Source organism: Ooceraea biroi, chromosome 1 (genome assembly GCF_003672135.1).
Source record: "Ooceraea biroi isolate clonal line C1 chromosome 1, Obir_v5.4, whole genome shotgun sequence".
NCBI lineage: Eukaryota > Metazoa > Arthropoda > Insecta > Hymenoptera > Formicidae > Ooceraea > Ooceraea biroi.
Window position 1 is genome coordinate 16120727 of NC_039506.1, and position 21340 is coordinate 16142066.

General features: G+C 44.8%; 4 protein-coding genes across 12 annotated transcripts; 2 read left to right on the plus strand and 2 right to left on the minus strand.

Annotated features, from left to right (window-relative positions):
- The first annotated feature begins 1488 nt into the window (after window positions 1-1488).
- Window positions 1489-3649, plus strand: LOC105274916 (protein lifeguard 4). Of its 2 annotated transcripts, none has more exons than XM_026972563.1 (6): window positions 1489-1660; window positions 1828-2064; window positions 2398-2506; window positions 2590-2695; window positions 2785-2936; window positions 3081-3330. In XM_026972563.1, exons 2-6 carry the CDS (start codon window positions 1932-1934, stop codon window positions 3328-3330), a joined length of 750 nt encoding a protein of 249 aa, XP_026828364.1. In that variant the 5' UTR covers window positions 1489-1660; window positions 1828-1931. The 2 variants fall into 2 exon arrangements, with proteins under 2 accessions (XP_026828364.1, XP_011329701.1); XM_011331399.3 differs by having other exon boundaries at window positions 1491-1660; window positions 1922-2064; window positions 3081-3649.
- Window positions 3604-5138, minus strand: LOC105274915 (60S ribosomal protein L26). Its single transcript, XM_011331398.2, has 4 exons — window positions 5032-5138; window positions 4546-4724; window positions 4054-4194; window positions 3604-3786 (listed from the first exon to the last, which is right to left on the minus strand). Exons 2-4 carry the CDS (start codon window positions 4711-4713, stop codon window positions 3649-3651), a joined length of 447 nt encoding a protein of 148 aa, XP_011329700.1. The 5' UTR covers window positions 4714-4724; window positions 5032-5138; the 3' UTR covers window positions 3604-3648.
- Window positions 5139-5503: 365 nt separating this feature from the next.
- On the minus strand, window positions 5504-20257 carry LOC105274918 (serine/threonine-protein kinase 10). 8 transcript variants are annotated; one of them, XR_893144.3, is made up of 14 exons: window positions 19785-20254; window positions 17020-17692; window positions 16748-16912; window positions 16431-16629; window positions 16210-16340; window positions 15802-16125; window positions 14328-14412; window positions 14085-14239; window positions 13452-13978; window positions 12819-13354; window positions 10396-12650; window positions 9695-9811; window positions 7398-7688; window positions 5504-7339 (listed from the first exon to the last, which is right to left on the minus strand). XR_893144.3 is itself a non-coding variant. In XM_011331405.3 (13 exons), exons 2-13 carry the CDS (start codon window positions 17176-17178, stop codon window positions 7533-7535), a joined length of 4809 nt encoding a protein of 1602 aa, XP_011329707.1. In that variant the 5' UTR covers window positions 17179-17692; window positions 19785-20254; the 3' UTR covers window positions 5504-7532. The 8 variants fall into 8 exon arrangements, 7 of the variants coding, with proteins under 7 accessions (XP_011329707.1, XP_011329708.1, XP_011329709.1 ...); XM_011331405.3 differs by having other exon boundaries at window positions 5504-7688; XM_011331407.3 differs by lacking the exon at window positions 5504-7339 and having other exon boundaries at window positions 7547-7688; window positions 9730-9811; window positions 19785-20251.
- An 82-nt stretch (window positions 20258-20339) lies between these two features.
- LOC105274917 (NADH dehydrogenase [ubiquinone] 1 alpha subcomplex assembly factor 2) lies at window positions 20340-21327 on the plus strand. The gene is made up of 2 exons (XM_011331400.3): window positions 20340-20486; window positions 20770-21327. The coding sequence occupies exon 2, from the start codon at window positions 20782-20784 to the stop codon at window positions 21241-21243; it is 462 nt and encodes a 153-aa protein (XP_011329702.2). The 5' UTR covers window positions 20340-20486; window positions 20770-20781; the 3' UTR covers window positions 21244-21327.
- The last annotated feature ends 13 nt before the right edge of the window (window positions 21328-21340 follow it).

Genomic DNA, 21340 nt, shown 5'->3' on the forward strand with positions numbered 1-21340 from the left:
CTGCATAAAACTATCACACACAAAATTCCCTATGAATTAGCGCTTCGGTGGAAACTGGTGGAACTAAAGCCTTCGGCAGCCAGCGCGACGCGGTTCGCGATGCGCGATACGCGACGTGCGATATCCAATGAGCGTACAGTGTTTATGGAAAAGCTGTACGCTCATTGGATATCGCACGTCGCATATCGCGCATCGCGAACCGCGTCGCGCTGGCTGCCGAAGGCTTTAGTTCCACCAGTTTCCACCGAAGCGCTAATTCATAGGGAATTTTGTGTGTGATAGTTTTATGCAGTTCTGTTTTGTGTTGGTACACTTTCTTTATTTTGATTGCTTCTACACAATTAAATTCCCTATAGATCTTTTCATATATTATCCGTATTCATATATTTTACTATCTTAATCATAAAGAATATATATGGAACAATTCATTGTACCATAATAAATCTCGTATTGTACTATTTTTCCTGTTGAAATTTTAATATTAATCTATTTAGAAAGAGATTTGTTAATTTTGTTTGCAACGTAAAATTATGTGTATTTGCTCCTACCCTTATCAGCCGCCCCGGTGCCTTACCGCCGCGGGTCGGTCTCCTACCCTTATCAGCCGCCCCAGTGCCTTACCGCCGCGGGTCGGTCTCCTACCCTCATCACCCGCCCCGGTGCCTTACCGCCGCGGGTCGGTCTCCTACCCTCATCACCCGCCCCGGTGCCTTACCGTCGCGGGTCTTCTACTCTTCCATCCTCTCGGGCGCGGTTTTAGTTTCACCGACTCGGCAACATGACTCGTGGGGCATTCTACCCGGTCTCGACAGGGATGCACGGCATTTTTATTGGACGAGCGCAGTCTGGGTGGGGGGTGGTGGCCGAACCTCCTGGGGGCAGGGGCCCACAGGGGGACGTAGGTCGTACAAAATCATCCTTTTTAGCCGGGAGCGTGGAACCGGCGGAGAGTCCTGACGTAATGCGCCTTTTAGTTCCAGGACTCTTTGTGAGCGGTTTGGTTGGTGGGATAAAAAAAACTTACTTTCTTACACTAATATTTTTAACCCTAAAGTAAGGAAGGTTATATTGTATACTCCTCATAGATAGTGACCATATTAGTGACAAACGAACGCCATTTTCGATCCACGATGTCCATACTCTTACTTGAGGTTCTCTAACAAGAACGAGATAGGGGGTCTATTACATTAGAGTTTTGGAACGCACCCCTGATGATTCTTAAGTCCGGGTTTACAATAGGTGTAGTAAGCCTCAAGCCGTAAGAAATTGATCAATCACAGTCGATCTTTCTCTTTATATTCCACTGAGATTGGTCAATTTCTTACGGCTTAAAAACTTACTACACCTATTGTAGATCCGGCCTAAAAGATTCGGAAAGATCTGGCAGAATTTGACGAAGCAAAAACTTGATTCGACAAAATCTGGCAACATCGCGTCAAAAATGCTTCCAATACGTCGCGCAGTTGCGCTACTGTATGCACCGCGGTTTAGATGGCGCTTTATCAGACAGATAATTTTTATGAAAGACGTTTGCACATCTGTTTCTTCGATCAAGTTGCGTACAGCAACGATGTCAAGTAATTGATGTTTATTGAAACATCACGTATATCGAACTTGATTATTTAAATTCCATCTTGAGGACCATCAGAACAGAGTGAAAGTACGTTTTCCCAATTTTGTCAAGTAATCATATGCAATTGTCGTTTTGTGAATATTTCAGACATGGCTGTCACTTCGCCGTTTGTCATAAATATTGTCACGCGACGATAAGATATCGTAGAAGCGATTATACGTAATACTGTCGATTATTTGCTTTTCTTCTCTTAGTAGAACTTCATATGTGTGGCACGTGAAATGCAGTCGTAACTTCCTTCACACAAATTATCCAGTTTGCTAATATTGCTCCAAATTGTTTATTCAGAAGCATAAAAATGGCTACTGTACCGTTGATATTGCTCGAGGAAGATGTAGAACGAGGCGGCAAGGAACGGGACGATCACGAAATACAAAATGATTTTGCGTACAGAAACAATGTGCATAATGCGGACATCAACATACGAATGGGTAATTGTATTGTACAATATTGCAAAGTTCCAGATTGACATATGTTTCTTGTTGTCCAGAATCGCAGAATCTTATGACATAATATTGTAGCATTGTATTATTATAAAATGTATCTGCAATAATTTAAAAAGATTTTAGCTGTGTTCTCCATTATAATAATAATATTTATTATTATTATTATTATACTCTCAGTGCTGACAGAATTTTTTTGTTCCATTTTGACACTCTGGCATTGTTTGACAGAATGATTTTGCTATTGCCAGCAGTAAACAGAACACAGTGCATCTCGGCAAGTTTATACTCATAATATTGCTGAGATTGTGCTTTTTGCAGGTTTCTTGCGGAAGGTATATGGTTTGTTGAGCATTCAACTGTTGATGACGGTTGTAGTGGGTGCGGTATTCATGATGAGCTCAACTGTGAAATTATATGTACAAAACAAGTAAGACATCTGCTTTTAGGCAAATGTGCTGCAATTTCTCTTAAAATATTGTCCAATATATCACTCGTTTATTGTTTATTCAGCCCATGGACTATAGGTCTAGCATTCTTCATGACGATGGGAATCCTGGTCGGTTTGCTGATCAAGAGGCGGGATCATCCTGCCAATCTAGTCCTTTTGTGTGCATTTGTAAGTACGGCACAGAATTCACCGTTTTATTTTTCGTTCTTTGCCGTTTCATTGTGTATGTAACTGTAAAAATTTGGAAAATTTTTTAGACTCTTGTGCAAGCTTACACTGTGGGGGTCGTAGTGTCCATGTACGACACCGCGTTAGTCCTGGAAGCTCTGTTTATAACGTTGACTGTTTTGCTCGGCTTGACGGCTTACACCTTCCAGACCAAGCGTGACTTTTCATTCCTAGGATTCGGGTGAGTATACCTTTTTTTTCTATGTACATGTACGATTTTGTGAGCGTGGAATTTGTTTGTCGAATTTCCTGATTTGTTAAATATAGATTTTTTTACTATTTCCTTTAAACAGTTGTAATTATTTGCGTTGCTTTTAATTTGCAGATTATTCATCGGACTTTGGTGCCTCCTGATTGGCGGCTTAATACAGATCTTCGTCCAGAGCACTGCACTAGAGCTCGCTATGAGCATTGGAGGCGCGTTATTGTTCTGCCTGTTCATAATCTTCGACACGCAAGCGATAATGCACACCCTCTCGCCGGAGGAGTACATCCTGGCGACGATCAATATCTACTTAGATATTATCAATTTATTCCTGCACATATTACGAGCACTCGCGATCTCGAAGCAATAAGCAAGAAGTATTATTCGCGTTTTATTATTTATAAGCGCAAGTTACTCTATGAATCTTTTGTTATCCCATAATGTGATCGAGTTTTACAATATACAAGAGATTGTATATTGTGCGGTTAATTATATAATAAATTTATATTTTTATCTAGATATTTATAGCGCTTGTGAAACATAATAATATTATTATTGTATACTATGTGCAACGTATTGATATTTTTAGCGTAGGATGTGTATATATAAGGGACTTTTTTTCTGTGAGAAAACACTTCGAAGCTTTGTTCTTAATATTTTATTCTGATAAACCATAAAATAGCAAAATTTACGATGTCTCCATAGCGGCCGTCACGTCTTCCGTATATTTACCCTTGTCCTTGCCCAACGCGGCCAGCCTGCCCTTGCTTCGCCTATCGATGATCTTCTTACGATCTTTGTCCATTTTCAGCTTAACAATAACCGTCTGGAACGATAACGTGATCGCAGTCAGTATTTGCGCAAAAACGAAGATCAGAGAATCAAAAAGTAGCAGGGTGAAGTCAGCGCCATATTTTCTGCATTAATTAGACCAAGCGAGATTTATCAACTGGTGTGCAGGAAAACCCTGCACAGAGTTTCAAAATCAGGCCATTTATCTAATACTATGAGAATGGATTTGGTATGTCTCATCATGGATATTGGCTAGATTAATGATTTTCGGTCAACATATTCAATAATTGAATGTTCCTACCTTGGAAGGATCAATACCAACGTATACATTGGCACTGTTTGCCTTTTCACGCTGAATTCGCTCGATATATATGACAAACTTCTTCCTGTATACTTGGACCACCTTTCCTACTTGTTGGCCCTTGTAGTGACCACGTACTACCTTTAAAACGGAAATTACAAGTTAAAATGAGACACACATGCTTAACATTTTGATATATTTTTTTTAAACAAAAACTTTGATTATAAAAATGGAAATTTATTTGTGCAAACGTAGCGAATAATTCCAGATATTAAAATACACAATTGACTTGCGAGACTAATTTTGCTATGTACTCGGATGATGCTCGCAATTGCAAAAAAATGTATATTTGCGCATTAAATTATTAATATGTAAACATTTTAGCAAACAGTAATATTACTATGAACATGGCAACGTGCATGGCAATAAAACGTGCACGTCAGCATTTTGTTTGCACTGGCATGATAAACCTTGAAGTTACGATCGACTCACCTGCACTTCATCATCCTTACGGATCGGCATGGACCGTACATTGTACTTTTGTCGCAGTTCCTTGGACAGAGGTGCGGACATGAGCCGCCGCCTGATGTGGGAAGGCGCTGTGAAGTGCCTCTTCCTGTTCTTCCTGCGCGAGGAAGTCACCAGTGGGTTACGCTTCATTCTCGCGGATCCTGCAACGAAGATCAATCGTTCCTTGTGACAATCTCATTTTTTTCCCGATATTTTCGCACCGATACAGTTCACAATATCGATCGACGCGTGGCTACGCACAAGGCTCAAACAAAACGCAACGAAGGTTAGGTTATGCGTAGCACCTCGATGCAAAAACGCCGAACGATCACAATTGTTGTTACATACATGGAAAATAAACTTAAGGCGTATAAATACAAGTTTTACAGATTATCATTTATCTAAAATTTCGTTCAATTTTCATGCATTTGAGCCCGATTGCACGCGATTAACGTTCACGCGACTCACCGACCACTATGTAATGCCGCCGCGTTAACCGGAAGGATAATAATGAACGAGATGTGCCATGAAGCGCTCGGAGGAATGGCGCGTTTTCAATGAACCAATGACACGATGGGAGAAAGAGAACGATCGAGAATGCACCTGATTTGATCAGACCGAGACGAATGTGCCAATCAGGATGGTGATATCAAGCTAAAGTTACATTCGTATGTGATTATTAAATTCACTAAATAACTAATAAAGATTTTCGAAAGTTTAGTGTAAACTAGCCGATTGGTCAACAACGCGGGATATTCAAAGTTTAAAAATTTATCTACTCAATGATGTTTCGCTACACTATTAGACTATTAACTATTTTAAGGGCACTAAATAATTAAATATTGTTTATTGATAAGTAATCCAAATTCAAATACTTGTCGCGTTAACGAGTCTTAATGGTTCGTAATGTTAAGAGAATTGTTTAATGATTAGTGACGTAGACGAGATATACACGGTATTTATTGATGAAGGAAAGAAAACCTGGTTTCTCAGTGAATCATTGCAACATGATATTCATACTAGATTACAGTTCCTCGATACTTAAGCAATTCATCGGAATACTATGTACACGAAACTCCTCGAAACAAATCGAAACGTACATGCAGGATGTCTCATCTTTACTGCGTCTCCCGCTTTTTATCTTTTCTTTTCAGAAAAAATAATGTTGAGGCGATTAAACAAGTGGTCGATCGAAGGGGACGTTTAACAAATTCGGGAGACATCCTGCACATCAAAACTAATTAACGTTGTAGCGAGAAGTAATTTACAATAAAAAAAAAGATATTTTTTACAAGTAATCTTTATCTACAACTCGCATTAGCCACGCATGCTCGTTTTAAGTATGCATTAAAGAGAGATTCTCTAGAACGTCATCAGGCTACACAGCCATGCAAACGTACAATGTATGTATATTTGGTGTTATCCTTTGATTTTTAGTGCAATTGTAAAACCAGATTACTTTGTTCCTTCTATGATTCATCTAATTCATCAAATCCTTCCTACGTACTCAGAATTTTTTAATTTCACTTTAATTTGAATAAACAAATTCCTCGCAGGAAATGCGCGCGTGTTCGAACATACATGTTCTCTAGGCAATTACAAATTTGGAAAATATATGCTACAATCGTTTGCCACATCGATGCATTTTGATGATGGTACGATCTACAGTAAACAATTCGGGAATCTGTCGCTTTCCACTTTACGTATTTGAGAGAAACAGCGCAAGGATCAAGGAACAAAGTAATTCGAGTTTACCGATATTTACTAAAATATTTGTCTGAAGTAGAATACTCGCGTTGCTACTATAAACTTTTTTTTATAAATAACGTAACTATATAACCGAACATGGTGACTACGGCTTAACATTATTACATGACGTTTACCATGTACATCCAGCGATTCTCTCTCTCTCTCTCTTTCACTATATATATATATGTATATGTAATACCTCTTCTCTCAAAATCATAATCATTTAAAACAAGTCGGGCGATTTATATTACTTGCCGCCTAACGCTACCGCGCTACTGTATAAACAAACGTAACGTTGCAAATTTCCGATTTGTGTCCCCAAACGGTGCCGCGATCGTGTCCACCGAATTGGTATTACGGCTCCTCGAGATACGAAATGTCGAAAATATACATTCCATGCTTGTGGATTGTATGTAACTGTAAAACGTTACGCAGCTTCCCTATAAACATACGTACATACATAACAACGTGGTCGCGATGGATTATCCTCCCTTACAAAGTAATTACCGGTTAAATTGGCATTAACAGACGTGATTAACGTTCTTACACCGTAGGCAACACGTGCGAGGGACGCGCTCGGCACCCCTCGACCGAGTATTTCATGTCTTTCGCGTTTCGCGGTAAGACCGCGGGTCTTGGGTATTGGGCGGATTAATTTAAGTGTACCAATGCGTGCGCATATCGCTATCAAAGTATATAAATATATAACAATTTATACAGACACATTTCGAACAAGGTATAATTCTAGTATCAAACGTGAACTGGCTTCTTCGGTATAGCATTCGCCGAGTAGTACCTGCGTCCAGATTCGAGAGCCTGGTATCATTGCGGGCTATTATTGCGTTTCGGTTGAATTTCGGTTAAACGGTGCTCTCTGCTTCAACGACGCCGCGCCGTTACTTCGCGTCTCGACGACAGCCAAGAATCGCAAACGAGTAAAAGATTTCGAAACACCGCCGCTACTCCCGAGTGGCTCGATTATTTATTCACACGTACGGACGACACGGAGTCACGCGCCCACGTCCAGCTAGAAAAAAAGTATTCAGTTCTAGGACGAGTGTCGCGATATGTATATATACACGTACGTGAGCCGTAGGTGACGATCGGCGCGCGGAGACACGCCGATTGTCTGTCCCACGTGCACGCTGCGGAGACGCCTGAATGCGAAGTTACGCAAAGCTATGTACACGTTCTCTCGTATAACTCCTTGGGACGCCGCCTCAGCCCTCGCTTACGGAAGACAACGAGCTACGCGTCGACTCGGTCGTGTGGTGCGTCAGGTCGGGAAGATCGGCCGGCAAGCACAACGGTATTGCACTGGGCCCGTAAATCGCTTCCTGCTCCTCCAACTGTAACGCGAACTGTTCTTCAAGTTTCTGCAACGCGAGCAAGAGACATTACGATCGGTACAAAGATTAATCTAAGTTAGATGATTATTATTATTATTATCATGTATTAGATTCTACAAGATTAAAATCTAGATAATAATATTGGAACACAAATCTGTTCGAACGAATTTACTTCGCTCAGAAATTCGAGAACAGTCGAAATTAGCAAACTGCCTGAAGGATGATCAAAAGTCATAGAAGAGAAAGGACAATTGTTCAAGCTACATTTTTTTACGCAGATTCCTGCTAATTAATTTTGTTAAAAAAAACCGAACAAATTTATGTTCCAACCGGGTGACTAGATTAGTGATGAGGCAGCGCTTAAATCTAAGAGACGGAGAAAAAAGCGTACGAAACAAGTGAACGTGTCTTGTATTTACAGAATATCTGCAGGAAACACGTGATGGACACGACCACAATATTTTACAACAATATTTATAGACTAACCTTGTGGCTACTTTGTACACGGCTTCGCGAAATCCAACTCGTGGAATCTCTTTCTAGCTTTATCGGGATTTCTCTATAAGGTCTTTTTCGCGTTTCTAAGCGAGGATACTGTAATGTACGAGCTTAGCGTAGACGCCATCAGACGATCATAGGTATAGGACCCTTCAGGAGACCGTACGTTACGCGTTACTTTACTAAGTCTAACACATAGCCCACGGTGACCACACTTACCCTGTTATCTCCAGATTTAGCCATATTTAAGCTCGTGATTAAGCGACATACTTTTACGACTTTTACAATTACACCGAAATTACACGGATGGAACTACAATGTGGTACAGTGAAATTCTAACACATATGATTCTAAAAAAAAATAAGATACTCAACGAATTACATTAATCTTCTTAGCTGTGTTATTTCAACTATTGTCTAATAATCCCCCTTGATAATACTAAACCCCAATTCTACATTAATATGCATTAGATTCGAATTAATTAATAGTTTATCTTCCTGAACTCTCTCTCTCTCTGATTTTTTTCTAATTAACTGCAAATTAACGGAAAGTCGCGCAGTTGCGGATGGAAGTGAGAGAAAACGGGGACACTAACATACATACACGTATATGTACATTCACACAACCAAAACGTTTTCAGTTTAATTTAAATTCGAGATATCAGGAAGCTCGTTTAATTTAATTGGCTGCGCGCGTTTTTCCCTAATCCTCATGATAATTCGTGAAAAAAATATAAATTAATCTACCGTTTTTTATAATACATTCTCATCGAGCGTACATGTGCCGCGTAAATTTTGTACAGAAGTTATCTATTAATTTTCTAAATTATATACTAGCTACCTGGATAACTGCATAAAAAAAATATATATTGCATTCAATCCAAAAATATATACACACATACACCTACAACGATTGATATAAATAGAAATCCAATTAACTATTGCGTTAACATTAAAGCAAGTTACAAGCGGATAAGATTATTATTATTATTGTTATTGATTACCCGTGAATTAGTGTACATAAGCAGTTTGGCTCAAAACAGTGACGCAAAAAAATTACATTATAATGTTAGGCACTATTATTAAATTTTACTGTTAGTAGAGATTGTTAAGACGAGAGTACATACCAATTGCATGCATACGGCACACATGAAGCTCAAGGGGTTTGCATGTAAGTCAGGAAAAGACTTGGGAACTGGTGTACGCGTACGCGCTCGCGCTCGTTATTCTACATCTTCGACAAGACATAAAGAAGAGTTAACGCGTACGCGCATCACGGTGTTCTGCACATGTTGTGTGCGTTTAAAACTTCCTTAAGCACGTGTGATGCGTCAGCAAGGATCTAAGCGGATACTATCTACGGGAGGGCGGCACTAGATCCGGTTTGGAGTAGCTTCGTGGGAACATGCCGTTCGACACGAGGGTGCCCGAGTCCGACCCGTTGATCTTTAGCGACACCCTGGGTATGGTGAAAGACGGGGAGGTAGGAGTGGAGCGTGGTAAGCGTGGAGATCTCCGCCAAGTGTCGGTAATTACGATTTTAGAATAGTCGAAAAAGGGAAAAGAGAGACCACTAAGACCAGAAGAAGGCAAATAGTCTTGGTAGCGCTTTTCCAATGCTTCCATATCAGCCGCCAGATCAGCTTCTACCTTCTATAACAAGTAGATCAAGGCTTATGTCAGACTCATGTCGGGACTCGGTTCAATGTTATTGAGTGTTCAAACGACTCTAATCGCGAGTTCTCTATCGAATCAGTATTATGGATAGAGAGAGACATCTCTCTCTATCGCACTCTTGCATCTCTCGTTCCTTCGAACTCTTTCTCTTTATCTCGATTGTTGCAACGACTTCGTTTTATTAATGTGATTAGTCATGCAGATGAAGCTCCGCGCAAAGCGACGCTAGCTGGATGCGTAAGCGGATATGTTTACTGCGAGAATTATAGAACGAGATTGCGTCTGCGGCCCCGCGATCCTGGCGGTCCCGCGTCGGTTTGCGCCGGATCTTCCGACTAAGTTTCTCACACTGTTGCAGATGCATAAAAGATGAAACGTAAATTTTGAAAGTAAAAAAAAGCACAAACTGCTGCTGAACCAAATAGAAAAATTACGAGGCGTTTACTACCAGGCGTTGTCAAAGATCGATATTTGCACCCAAGAGACATTGATAAGATAAGACAAAAGGGGGGGAAAAAAATCTCGAGATAGTGCTACCCATCCGAGCTTCGTGTATTTACCTGCTTGCGGGGTTTAAGATGCGCTTTCCACTCACGGAGCTCTTTACCGTAAGCCTCCTCCTGCTCCTTCAGCTTGAGCGTCTCGTGCTCCATCAGCATCTTCCGCTTCTCGTTCTGCAACTGCTCCAGCTCCTTGATCGTCGCGTCGCTCTGGGCACGCACCTCCTCCAGCTGTCTGGAATGCTTCAATTCGAATCTCTGCTGCTCCGCACGGTATCTCTTCTTCTCGTTCTCTTGGAACTTTTTCAGTTTCTCGCGCTCGGCGTCGGGATCTGGCGCAAGCACCGACGACATCGAGATCCTCATCGATTCCCGGAACATCATCTCGCGCGCTTTCATCTCGTTGCGGATCCTCTTCGGCAGATTCCTGCGCTCGACCGTTTGCCGCTTGATCAGCTCCTCCTCCTTCCTCTGGTTCATCCTCTTCATCTGCTCGAGCTCCTTCTCGTGTCGTATCAGCATCTGGTGTCTCTGCAGGAAGAATACATCCTTGAGTTGCCTCTTCAGCAGCTGCTGCCGCTCGTGTATCTGCCGTTCCTCTAGCTCCCAGATCGCCGCCTCCCTGCCGCGCATCAGCTGCTGCTTCTGTTGCAGGAATTGCCTCTCCATCAGCGCGATCTTCTCACGGTGACCGTCCGACAGTCGCCTCAACGACATCTCGTGACTCTCGTTCAGCTTCTCCAGGAACAGCTTCTCGCGCTCCTCGTGTTCCGCCTCGAGCTTCTCCTTCCGTATCTTGAACGCACTCTTTCGTTTGTCCTTTGGCATTAGGTCGATCTCCTGCTTGAGCAGTCTCAGTTCCTGCTTCAGGCCTTCCCGGAACTGCTTGAGCTCCCTCTCCTGCTCGCTGCGGATCTTCTTGGACGCCAGTCGCAAGTCGACCTCCTGCTGCGCCTCGGCACGCTCGATTTGCTGTCTCTGCTGCCTGGCGAGAGTCTCCAGGTCCGCCTCGGCGCTACGCTCCAACAGCTGGCGTTCCTGCTCGAAACGTTTCTCCTGCTGGTCCTTGTTGAATTGAGCCTTCTGCGCCAGGTCCTGGAATTGCTTCTGCTCCATCTTCTGCAGCATCTTCAGCTCCCGCAGTTCTTGCTTCCGGAATATCTGATCGTCGTACACCTTGCCGTTCTCGTCGTCGCCATATATCACCTTCGAGGTCGTTGTCGTCACAACTACGCCGTCAATCTCGAACTTCCTCGTGCGCTTCCTCGTCTTCTTCTTCAGATTCATCATCTGTATGTCCTCCTTCGTCCTGGTCGGTCGGGATACCTCGCGATTGTAGTCCGGCTTGCGGCGCAGGACGACCTCCTCGTCGACCTCCGTATGCTGAGTCTGATTCAGGCGATTCTCCTTGTTCGATTCTCTGCTATCTTGGCTGATCGTCGTCGAGATGGACTCGGCGTCCGAGCGATCGATGCTCTTGCTCGGCGTATGTGATCTTATGGAACTGGAGTCGCTCTGAGACCTGGAACCCTCGAAGCTGTCCGGAGAGACGCGTTTCTCCTTGCCGAAACCCTTGACGTTGACCTCTTTCGACTTGACCGTCTTGACGATTCTGTCCTCGGCGTGATGCGGCATCTCGTTCTTGATCAGTCCGTTTACCTTCTTCGCGTTTCTCTCGTAATCGTCCGCGTCCGGCGAGTCGATTGCTGCTGCGCTGGCAACTGTCACCTTGCTGCCTTCGTCTCCACTGTCGCTCTTCAGGCTCGATCTCTCGTTCGAGCTCAAATCACTGTGAGACGAACCGGTGCGGATAACGTTGTGCTTCTTGGATATCGACGAGTCCTTCACTTGCTCCCTGTCATCGCCGACGGTGACTACCGACACGTGACTCGTATCTTGCAGCTCCACGATCGGACTCACTATGATCACCTCTGACTCGTCCAGCCTCTTGCCAATTTTCTTAGACACGTCAGTAAGTACAATAGGCTGCTCCTGCGGCGTGTATTCCAGGCTGTCCAGACTAGGGAACGCGTCGTCGTCGATAGAATTGTCGTTTACCTGCGTTTTGTTCATCTCGTTGGCAACGATAACGACTTCCGACGTCGGAGAAGTGCGACGTGAGAGAGGCGTCGTCGTCGTCGCCGCCGCCGCCGCTGTTGCTGCCGACGGCGCATCCACCAACACAGGCGGATGCGTCGTCACGACGGTTACCTGACTTATATTACTTGCCAGACTGTTCGACATGTCTGGCAAATCGGCAGTGATACGAACGGTCGATGTGTTTAAGCGTACTTCTTGCTCAGGTTGAGCTTTTCCTATAACAAATGATATAAATATGTAAGAAGAGTAAATATCTGTAGCATGAAATAATAAAATTAGCAAATGTGTTATAATTATAATAAATATAATGTAAAATATAATTATAATAAATGTAATGTAATATATTTATAAATTGTTTATAATATGAGCTATATCAGTTTTACCAGTAATGACTACTATGTTGTCCCCGCTGTTCCTCCTCGAGCCATTTCTGCTCCTGATCGGCGTCGACGTGATCACCGACACGTTAATACCCGAATCCTGTTTCTCCGAGCTCTTGTCGTCGCTCACCGTGTCCTCCTGACTGTATTCCGTCTTAGCGCTATCCGTTTTAGTGTGCAACTCGTCCGAGAAGCTCTCCAGGGAGTCGTTCCTGGACGATCCCGCGCTACGGCTCTTCACGGGACTCTCAGTCTTCGCGACGCCAAACTGCGTCTTGATGTCCTCCGTCGAATTGGCTTTAACGTTCTTGTTCTTCTCCGACAGGAACGTCGACGCGACAGATATGTGCTTTGACGTGTCCATGGAGCCGTCGCTCTTCCTTTTCCCCGCGTCCATGGACAATCGTTTCTCCAACACGGCGTTGAGTTTCTCGCCGACGGACTTTCGCTTTTCCTCCAGGCTCTTGTAGTCCTCCTTCTCGCGGGATGGCAACTCGTAATTCGTTACGTCATCGACGGACGACAACTTATTCTTTGTTCTAAAAATTAAAATATTATTTCGCGATAAATAGTACTTTTCAGATTTCAAACTTAACATCCGAATGCATCATTAATAAAGTAAACGAAGATACTTACCCGTTTTTATCCTCTAGAGATAACTGCTTATTGTATATAATCTTCGACAAGTCCTCGATCATCTCCGGCTTCACAGGTGCCGACTTGCGTTTCTCGTTCACGCTCAATTGCTTCCTCGAAGCCGGGCTCGATTTATTGTTCATCAGCTTCTGCTGATTTTCGAATCGCTTTATATTATCGAAGAGCTTGCCGCTCTCTTCGCTCTCGGACTTCTTCATCTTCTCGGAACTATTCAGTTCGTTTTGCATCTGATCCTCCATCTCCAAGTTTCTCGGCTCCTTAACATTCGCCTGTTGATCTGCCATCTTCTCGTGCGACAATTTATTGCTTTGCAGTTTGTCTTCGATAGGCTTCTGATTCTTGTCCGCCGGTTTCGTGGCGTTAATTTTCTCCATGTCCTTCACGACGTTCTCGTCGTCTTTCTTCTTCTTCTCCTCGCTGTCTTGACGCATGGGCGGCGGCGGGGGCGCCGGCCCTTTATCTCGAGATAATCTACGCTCGCTTGTCTCGCTCGGTGGCTTAGGTGCCTGCGCGAATAATTCATACACACACACTTATTAGCATACATGTGTTCCTTATGCAACACGACGATAAGCCGTTGTTTAATAAGCTGTGCAATTACGTCAAACGTACCTGCTTCTTCTCGGCAGGGGGCTGTATGTTCTCCTTGGACTCAGCCTTACGTAATCTCTTGTTCTTGTCCTCCTTCTCGCCATCCCGATTGATCTCGCGCTTGTGGCTTTCTTCCTTCTTCGCGGGCACTGCCACGAGATTCTCCTTTTCGGCGACTACGAATAAACGAGGAAGATCATTATTACGATACACGTTTGACGATGCCGCATTTTATTAAGATTAAACGCGATTTGTGACACTCACTTTTAACATCAGCATCAGGACGCGCAGGGGCGGAGTCATCTGTGATCTGATCCAGCTCCAGGGGAAGCTGAGACGTGCGCTGCTCCTGAAATGTCGACGTGCACGTTACTCGCGAAGGAATATACAAAACGGAAAGAGGGGGATCTGCTTCTTTACGAGACTACTCAATACCACAAGTATGTAAATTGAACAACATGTAGCTAGATACACAGAGATATAAATCGATGATAAGGTTGACAAATCGGAAGTTGGAGAAATGTACCGTCATACGCGAAAAAATAAGAAAAATTAAAGAAAGTCACGAGACAGAAAACTAAAAATAGGGGAGAGATGATAATCTCGTGAAACATCTTTGTCACACTTTGGCATACATAGTACATCATATCCATCCGAGTTCACGTACGAGTGTTACGTGGCTCGATCATAGGGGTTCAATCGATCATACAATTCAGCAGCACAAGCCACTAACCTGACACGTATTGGGGTAATGAGGCTGGCGAGGCCCAGGAGAACCGCATGCACAGCCAAAGTAACCACATTATCACAGCACATTCATCATGACGACAACATATTTTGTGCACACGAGATAATCTAACAATACTCATGAAATCCTACGTGTATTTCTCGACCTTCATCTCTTGATTGATATCAAAGTGGAGAACGGAAGTGTACAACGGATCAGAATTTAATTTTCGACGCATGCAACATTACATCATTGTACGGAATACTCGGATAAGGTGATCACGTCATGCATGGTTACATATAAGCACGAATAGTTATATCTCGTTTAAGAATCTATAGATAGAGTGTCCTTGGTCTTTCAGAAACGCTTATCGAAACTACTGGTCTTTTAATCGATGCGACATCTCATCATCAGCATTTTTTAGCAGTTTATATTTGTTTACAAATGAACAGGGACTGGACGATACGCTTCATTCAGAAGCAGCTTACCAATTCGCTGATACTGTTCTCTGTGTTTTTTCGTTTTTTTCGCCTTCTATAATAACGGAAGCATGTAACAACGTGTGATACATGTTAATTCTGCATTATCAGAAGCTGCTTTACATAACTACCCGAGTAATCAAGTGGAGTCTACCATGCTACCCGTGTTAAGATGTGTTAATTATTCTTGCACTAGAACGCATTCTTTCGTGAAAAAAGAAAGTCAAGTCCCGGTGTCGAATATCGTTTATGCAATCCGAATGCAACTACGCTAACGTAAAATCGTTAGAGTCATCTTTTATGAGAAGCACGTGTTAGATTTTCTTTAAAAGATCATGCAAGAATGGATTGGCAATACGTGACTGTAGTTTTCGTGTATAAAAAAAATGTTTCTATACATAATTTGTAATCAGTTTTACGCGAATTTCTCCAAGTGTAATAATTAGATCGAGCTTCAGTTGCGTGTGATCCGCATAATTAACATGTACATGTGACGGAAATAAGGGAACGCATGATAAAGAATGAAACCTACCTCCGCTTCGTCATCTACCAGCTCCTCTTCGACAACATCCGCCTTATATTCAAGCAACAAATCCCTGACAGGCTTTGAATCTAAATTTCGGCTTATGAACGGATGTCTTAACAAATCGTCAGCGTTGGGTCGTGAGGTCGGGTCCTTTATAAGTGCTTTAGCTATAAAATCATTAAATTCCTTACTCCATTTCCCCGGCTGATCCAACCTCGGCGGATCGCTTTTCTGTATTTTAAGTAGCACTCGCATCGGCGACATTTCGTGGTTCGGTGGCTCCATTTGTGCAAACTCTATCAGAGTTATACCAAGAGACCAGATATCCACCTAGAAAAGTCGAGTTTACGCTTGATTGTTTGCAGTCTTGCAGCAAAGCAAGGTTCAAGACATTCATTTGCAAGAACCACTCACTTTAAAGTCGTAAGGATTGTCGCGAAACGTTTCGCACAGGACCACCTCGGGTGCCATCCAGTAAGGAGTACCAATAAACGTATCATGCTTCTGCAGAGTATGCTTGTTCTTTGCGGATACTCCAAAATCAGCTACGATCGAAAACAAAAGCCCATGTTATTCATAATATTTTTAAGAAATCGTAGAGAAATTATATCTAGGTCCACTTCTCAGGCATTTACCTATTTTAACACCCCCGGCCATGGTCAGCAAGACGTTTCCTGCCTTCAAGTCCCTGTGAATGACTTTGGACTTGTGCAGGAAGGCAAGACCCTTCGTCATATGTTGGCAGATGTACGCTATCTGCATCTCGGTCAGTGCTTTCTCCAGCTCGACCATTATGGAATCAACAGCACCACCGTCGCAGTATTCAATTAACATCTACAAAAGCGTTTTTTTTTTTAAAGCAATTACATAAATAAAAATGATCGTTTAATTCGCTAACAAGGAGTTTCTGCTTGCGATTACAAAGTATCTTCTCGGAAATAAAGCAACGTACCCATAATTTCCCCTCAATGAAATAGGCCTCGTGCAACTCAACGATGTTGGGATGCTTGCACTCCGACAAGATATCAATCTCAATCATAAAATCGCTAAGATCGTCCTCGCCCTCGAGTGCGCACATTTTTGCAGCGGCAAGATAGTTGGACTGCTTGTGCTGCGCCTGAAGCGAACGGCAAAACGGTTGTTCAAAAATACAACTCTAACAGAACGGCAGCGCAAACTTGACGGACTCTCGAGTCTGATTTTTTTCTGATATTCTATGATTACCTTGTAGACTTTGCCGAACGCGCCGTCTCCGAGTTCACCCACCATCTCCCAGAACTCCTCCGGGTTGCAGTCCATCTTGATGTTGTTGTAGAGCTTCTTCTTCTTCGCGTCGTTGCCACCGAAGTGGAACGCTTTCTTCAGATTCGACAAGAACGACATTCTGCCGGCCGCGTTGCAACGTAAACGCACGTACACTCAGACACTGGACTACTACGTAACTTGAACGCACAATCGAGAAATCCTCAACGACACTCTGCGACACTCTGTACAAAGTGTGGCTACCAAACAAACGCGCTATCGAGCCGGCAATCAAATATAATTTTCGCTCGGCGCGCAGCGGAATTCAGTAAACTGTCGTTCCACGGCACTGTGACACGTGGCGCATTTAAAGGGACACTTCCAGCACTCTGCGCACAGTCGGACGTTGCTGCAACGTCTACTTCATCGCAGGATAACAGCTTCCTGTGTGGGCGCAGATGTCTCTTCTAGATCCCTAGATGGCTGGGCACCAGGGGACTGTGCCGCACCACTCCCGCATCTTTGCGTACTCCGGAGTCGCGCTTCTTAATTGATCGTCGGGTGCGGACCGCTGCCGGTGCAGATAAGAAGACGAGCGCGACCCATTGCTGACGATCTTCGGTAATTATATGCGCGATGAATAATGCATCGACTTCTGGAACAGAAGAACATAATTCATTACATCGTCTGACCGTGCACTGCTGCTCTCGCGGTGTCGTCCTCACTGATTTATCTCGCTGACACACTTTGGGCACTCCGGGTTCCCCGCGGGGCTTTAGGGTGTACAAATATTTTCTAATTAGCACGATGCACACGTGACAGCACGTGTTAGGCTGTCCCTAACGGTCTGACACGGTGGCGAAAATTCCATTGATGGAGAAAACTAGGACAGGAGAACGACATTCCTGCGGACAAGACCTCCATCTTTATGCTGATTGAAAATGAGAAGTCAGGTGCTGCAGGTATGTACAATAGAAAGTCCCGCAAACACTCGGCGAACAGTGTTTTTCAGAGAGAACAATTGGAGGACACAACACGTACATGCAGCACCCACATTGCTCTACAAATCAGAGAGACGTGAGATAAGAGAATGCTAGAAAATTCAGATATCACTGATAAGCTCGACAAAAACTACTATCTGCGATCGATAAGCTCTATCAACAAAGAGGAGCGCGTAGCAAACATTGCTCCAGAAATGACGCGGCAACGGTGAAAAAATTCAAGAGTCTCCGCTACCGAACCAACTATTACAACAATCTATTTTCTTATTCGTCGCGGTTATCAGTTCGCCCTTCCGGCCCTTCGACGGGCGGGCGGGAAAGCAGAACGTGTGAGCAGAGGCGAGCAGAATTCTCGAAGCCACACGAACGTGTGGCTGGACTGGCCGATACTTTCGACCGCAACACTTTCACGGCTCGGTGTCTTCGTGTCTCTCCTCATACGAGGAAGAGGAGGCGTGAGATGCGCCGATTGCAGAACGTTTCCTCACTCGTAGGAGCGTTTCGTGTGGGCAGCGCAGGACGTGCGGTCGGCTCGCGCCTGCAGGAGAGACGGGGAAAATTCGATTAGGCGTTAATCGGAATGCCGACGTGAGCGAGCGAGCGCGTGATGCACGCGCGCGAGCACCGTGGGCAAAAACGCGTTCGCGGGAGGCGATAATACGATAATCCTCTTTGGCACAAGCTGGAAACGGTGCGCCCGCCTCGTCCTGATCGATGGGACATCGCCGCTGCCCTCGACTGCGGTTGCTGTTGCAGCCGTAGAACGATTTATCGCTTCGCGAGTGCCCTCGCGAGTAGATGCACGGCAGCGCGTAACGGGCGATAAGAACGAAATCACGAATGAGCGGACGGACGCACGGACGAGGCGAGCGATGACCAGAGAAAGATAGAGAGCGAGAGAGAGAGGAAGAGAGAAAGAGAAAAAGAGAGAGGGGGACAGACGTCGAACGCGAAACGTCGACAGGTGTTGACGCTCGGTCACGCGGTTTGACACAATTTTGACAAGTAACCTTAGGTCACGTCTGCATCGACGTCGACGACGACGACGACGACGATGATGATAATGATAATGATGATGACGATGACGACGACGCAGTCGTCACGCGCGAGCCGCCGCTCGGCCGACTTCCAGAGACGCTGCGCCGCAGCTCGCGCGCGCGTATCGACGTGTGCACCTCGCGAAAGCGGTTAGCTCTCGCGCGAGAACACGCCCCGGGCGTGCACACACCGCGCGCCACGGGAAGCGAATCGGGGGTACGCACGGCCGTTGACGCGCGGCCGGGAGACGGCGAGAGGCAGACGACGGTCCCGAGGTAACTCGCGGACGAGGCTCGCGAGGCGTTTCATTTGACGTCTTGCCAGATGAACGCACGAGTCTCGCGACCGCATCCTTCACGCGCCTTACTTACGATCCGTTCCTCCTTTTCCTCGAGTCTGAAGGTGGCTGATTTCATCTCGGCCGCAGAGAGTGTAGAAGAGTGCAATTAAAAGGAACAGATCTCTCGATGCAGGCAGCGAGCAGCGAGAGAAAGAGAGAGAGGCACTCGCGAGATATCGTGCCTCGCTTCGGGCGACGATGTGCCGACGGTGCGCGTGTCCGTGCGCAACTTCAGACCGGACGACCGACCGCGATGACCAGTCCCTTCGCTAGCCTTCGTTATCGATAAGCAAGCGAGATAAGGGAGCGAGACAGACCGTTGAGGGAACAGCACTGCGCGGAACGCGTACGTTTCACCGTTCGCTTACCTCTGACACGCGCGATCAGGCGCCACGAGTCCACGACGTGATGCTAGGCTAGGGAGTCCTGGATTCGAGTCCCGATTCCACCGTCCGCTCGCTTCCCCCTTGTTGCAGTGTCCGCCGGAATGTAGCCGCAATCGGGTCGACAACGCTCCGTTCCGTCTCGCAATGTCCGTCCATCGAGGGGGCGAGAGTGACGTATCGTTTACGCGCGCGCGCGCGTGCGAGAGATCGCGTTCCGCCGTGACGCGCGCAGAAGCTATCCCTCGGATCGAGGATCGGCGGTCTCAGCGGCGAAACTGTCCACGTACACGGCCATTTTCAGCACTGCCCACCGACATCCACCGTGCGATCGCGCACACTCGCGTCCGCGTTTTATCGCTCGTACACGTACGAGACGCGTACTTCACCACGCCTGGAAGTGACGTATCGGCCAGCCAGTGCCGTGATCGACGCGGCCAGGGCCCGCTGCTCCGGGATTTTCTCTAGACGTGGCAACAGGCTGGGCCGCCATTTTGCCCATTCGGCCGATATGGCGGCGCGCCTGCAGTACTGCCAATCCAGTCGAAGAAGATATTACTAGATTTGTTACGCGACAAATTATTAGGAACTAGGCGCGACTTGAAAATCGACCTTGTTCCCATACAGATGGAGATGGCTCGTCACTTAACCTAAAGGCAAATTGAGTTTTCGTATTCTGAGCGAAGAGTAAGTTGGAACTGATTAATATTATTTGTATATATAATATTGATTATATAGCATTATAATTTGTTTAAAAGAACAATCGTTCATCGCTGTATTTTAGTGATGTACATTTTGAAAATGTCGTTTTGAGGTTATAATCTGCTATCAAGTTAAGCAATTCTTTCTGGAGGATTTCTGATACTTTTTTCTTTATTGTTTTGCTACTTAATATTAAATATTCATCTCATATATTATATTAAAAAATATATACACTACTTTATATAATATACTCATTGGCTTCTTTTAGCACAGCAATAACATGCCAAAGGAACGCAGACTCTTCGTGATGATATGGAACAACTTCATAGCTTCACTCAAACCTCGAGCTATTCAACGTAAACTGATAGGCGAGGATTATTATGGCACAAAATATTACGAAGAACCACCTCGTCCTGCTCATCCCAATAGGCCTCCTCGATCCTTTGTGCCAGTGAACAAAGAGGATTTTGAACAGGAATTGCCTGCCGAATGGGAGGCTTGGTTGAGACACCGCAGGAAAAATCCGCCAACGCGAGAGGAAATTGAAGCTAACTATCAATTAGCGATGACTAAAAAACAGAATGCTGCGAAGCTTGCAGACACATATTCCAACGTAGCTACTGAAACTCTCCCTACTCAGTCCACCTCTTCTCAACCCACCAATCCAGGAAATTATCCGACTTACCAAGAGTACAAGGATTACGGTAAAGATTACAAGCCGAAGGATCCGTACAAAGAGTGAGAATGCAAAATGCAAGTAAAATCCGCACAACAATCTACCTAAACGTTGTAAATTATTTTAGTCAATAAACGACGAAGCGACTGATAAGATAATCATT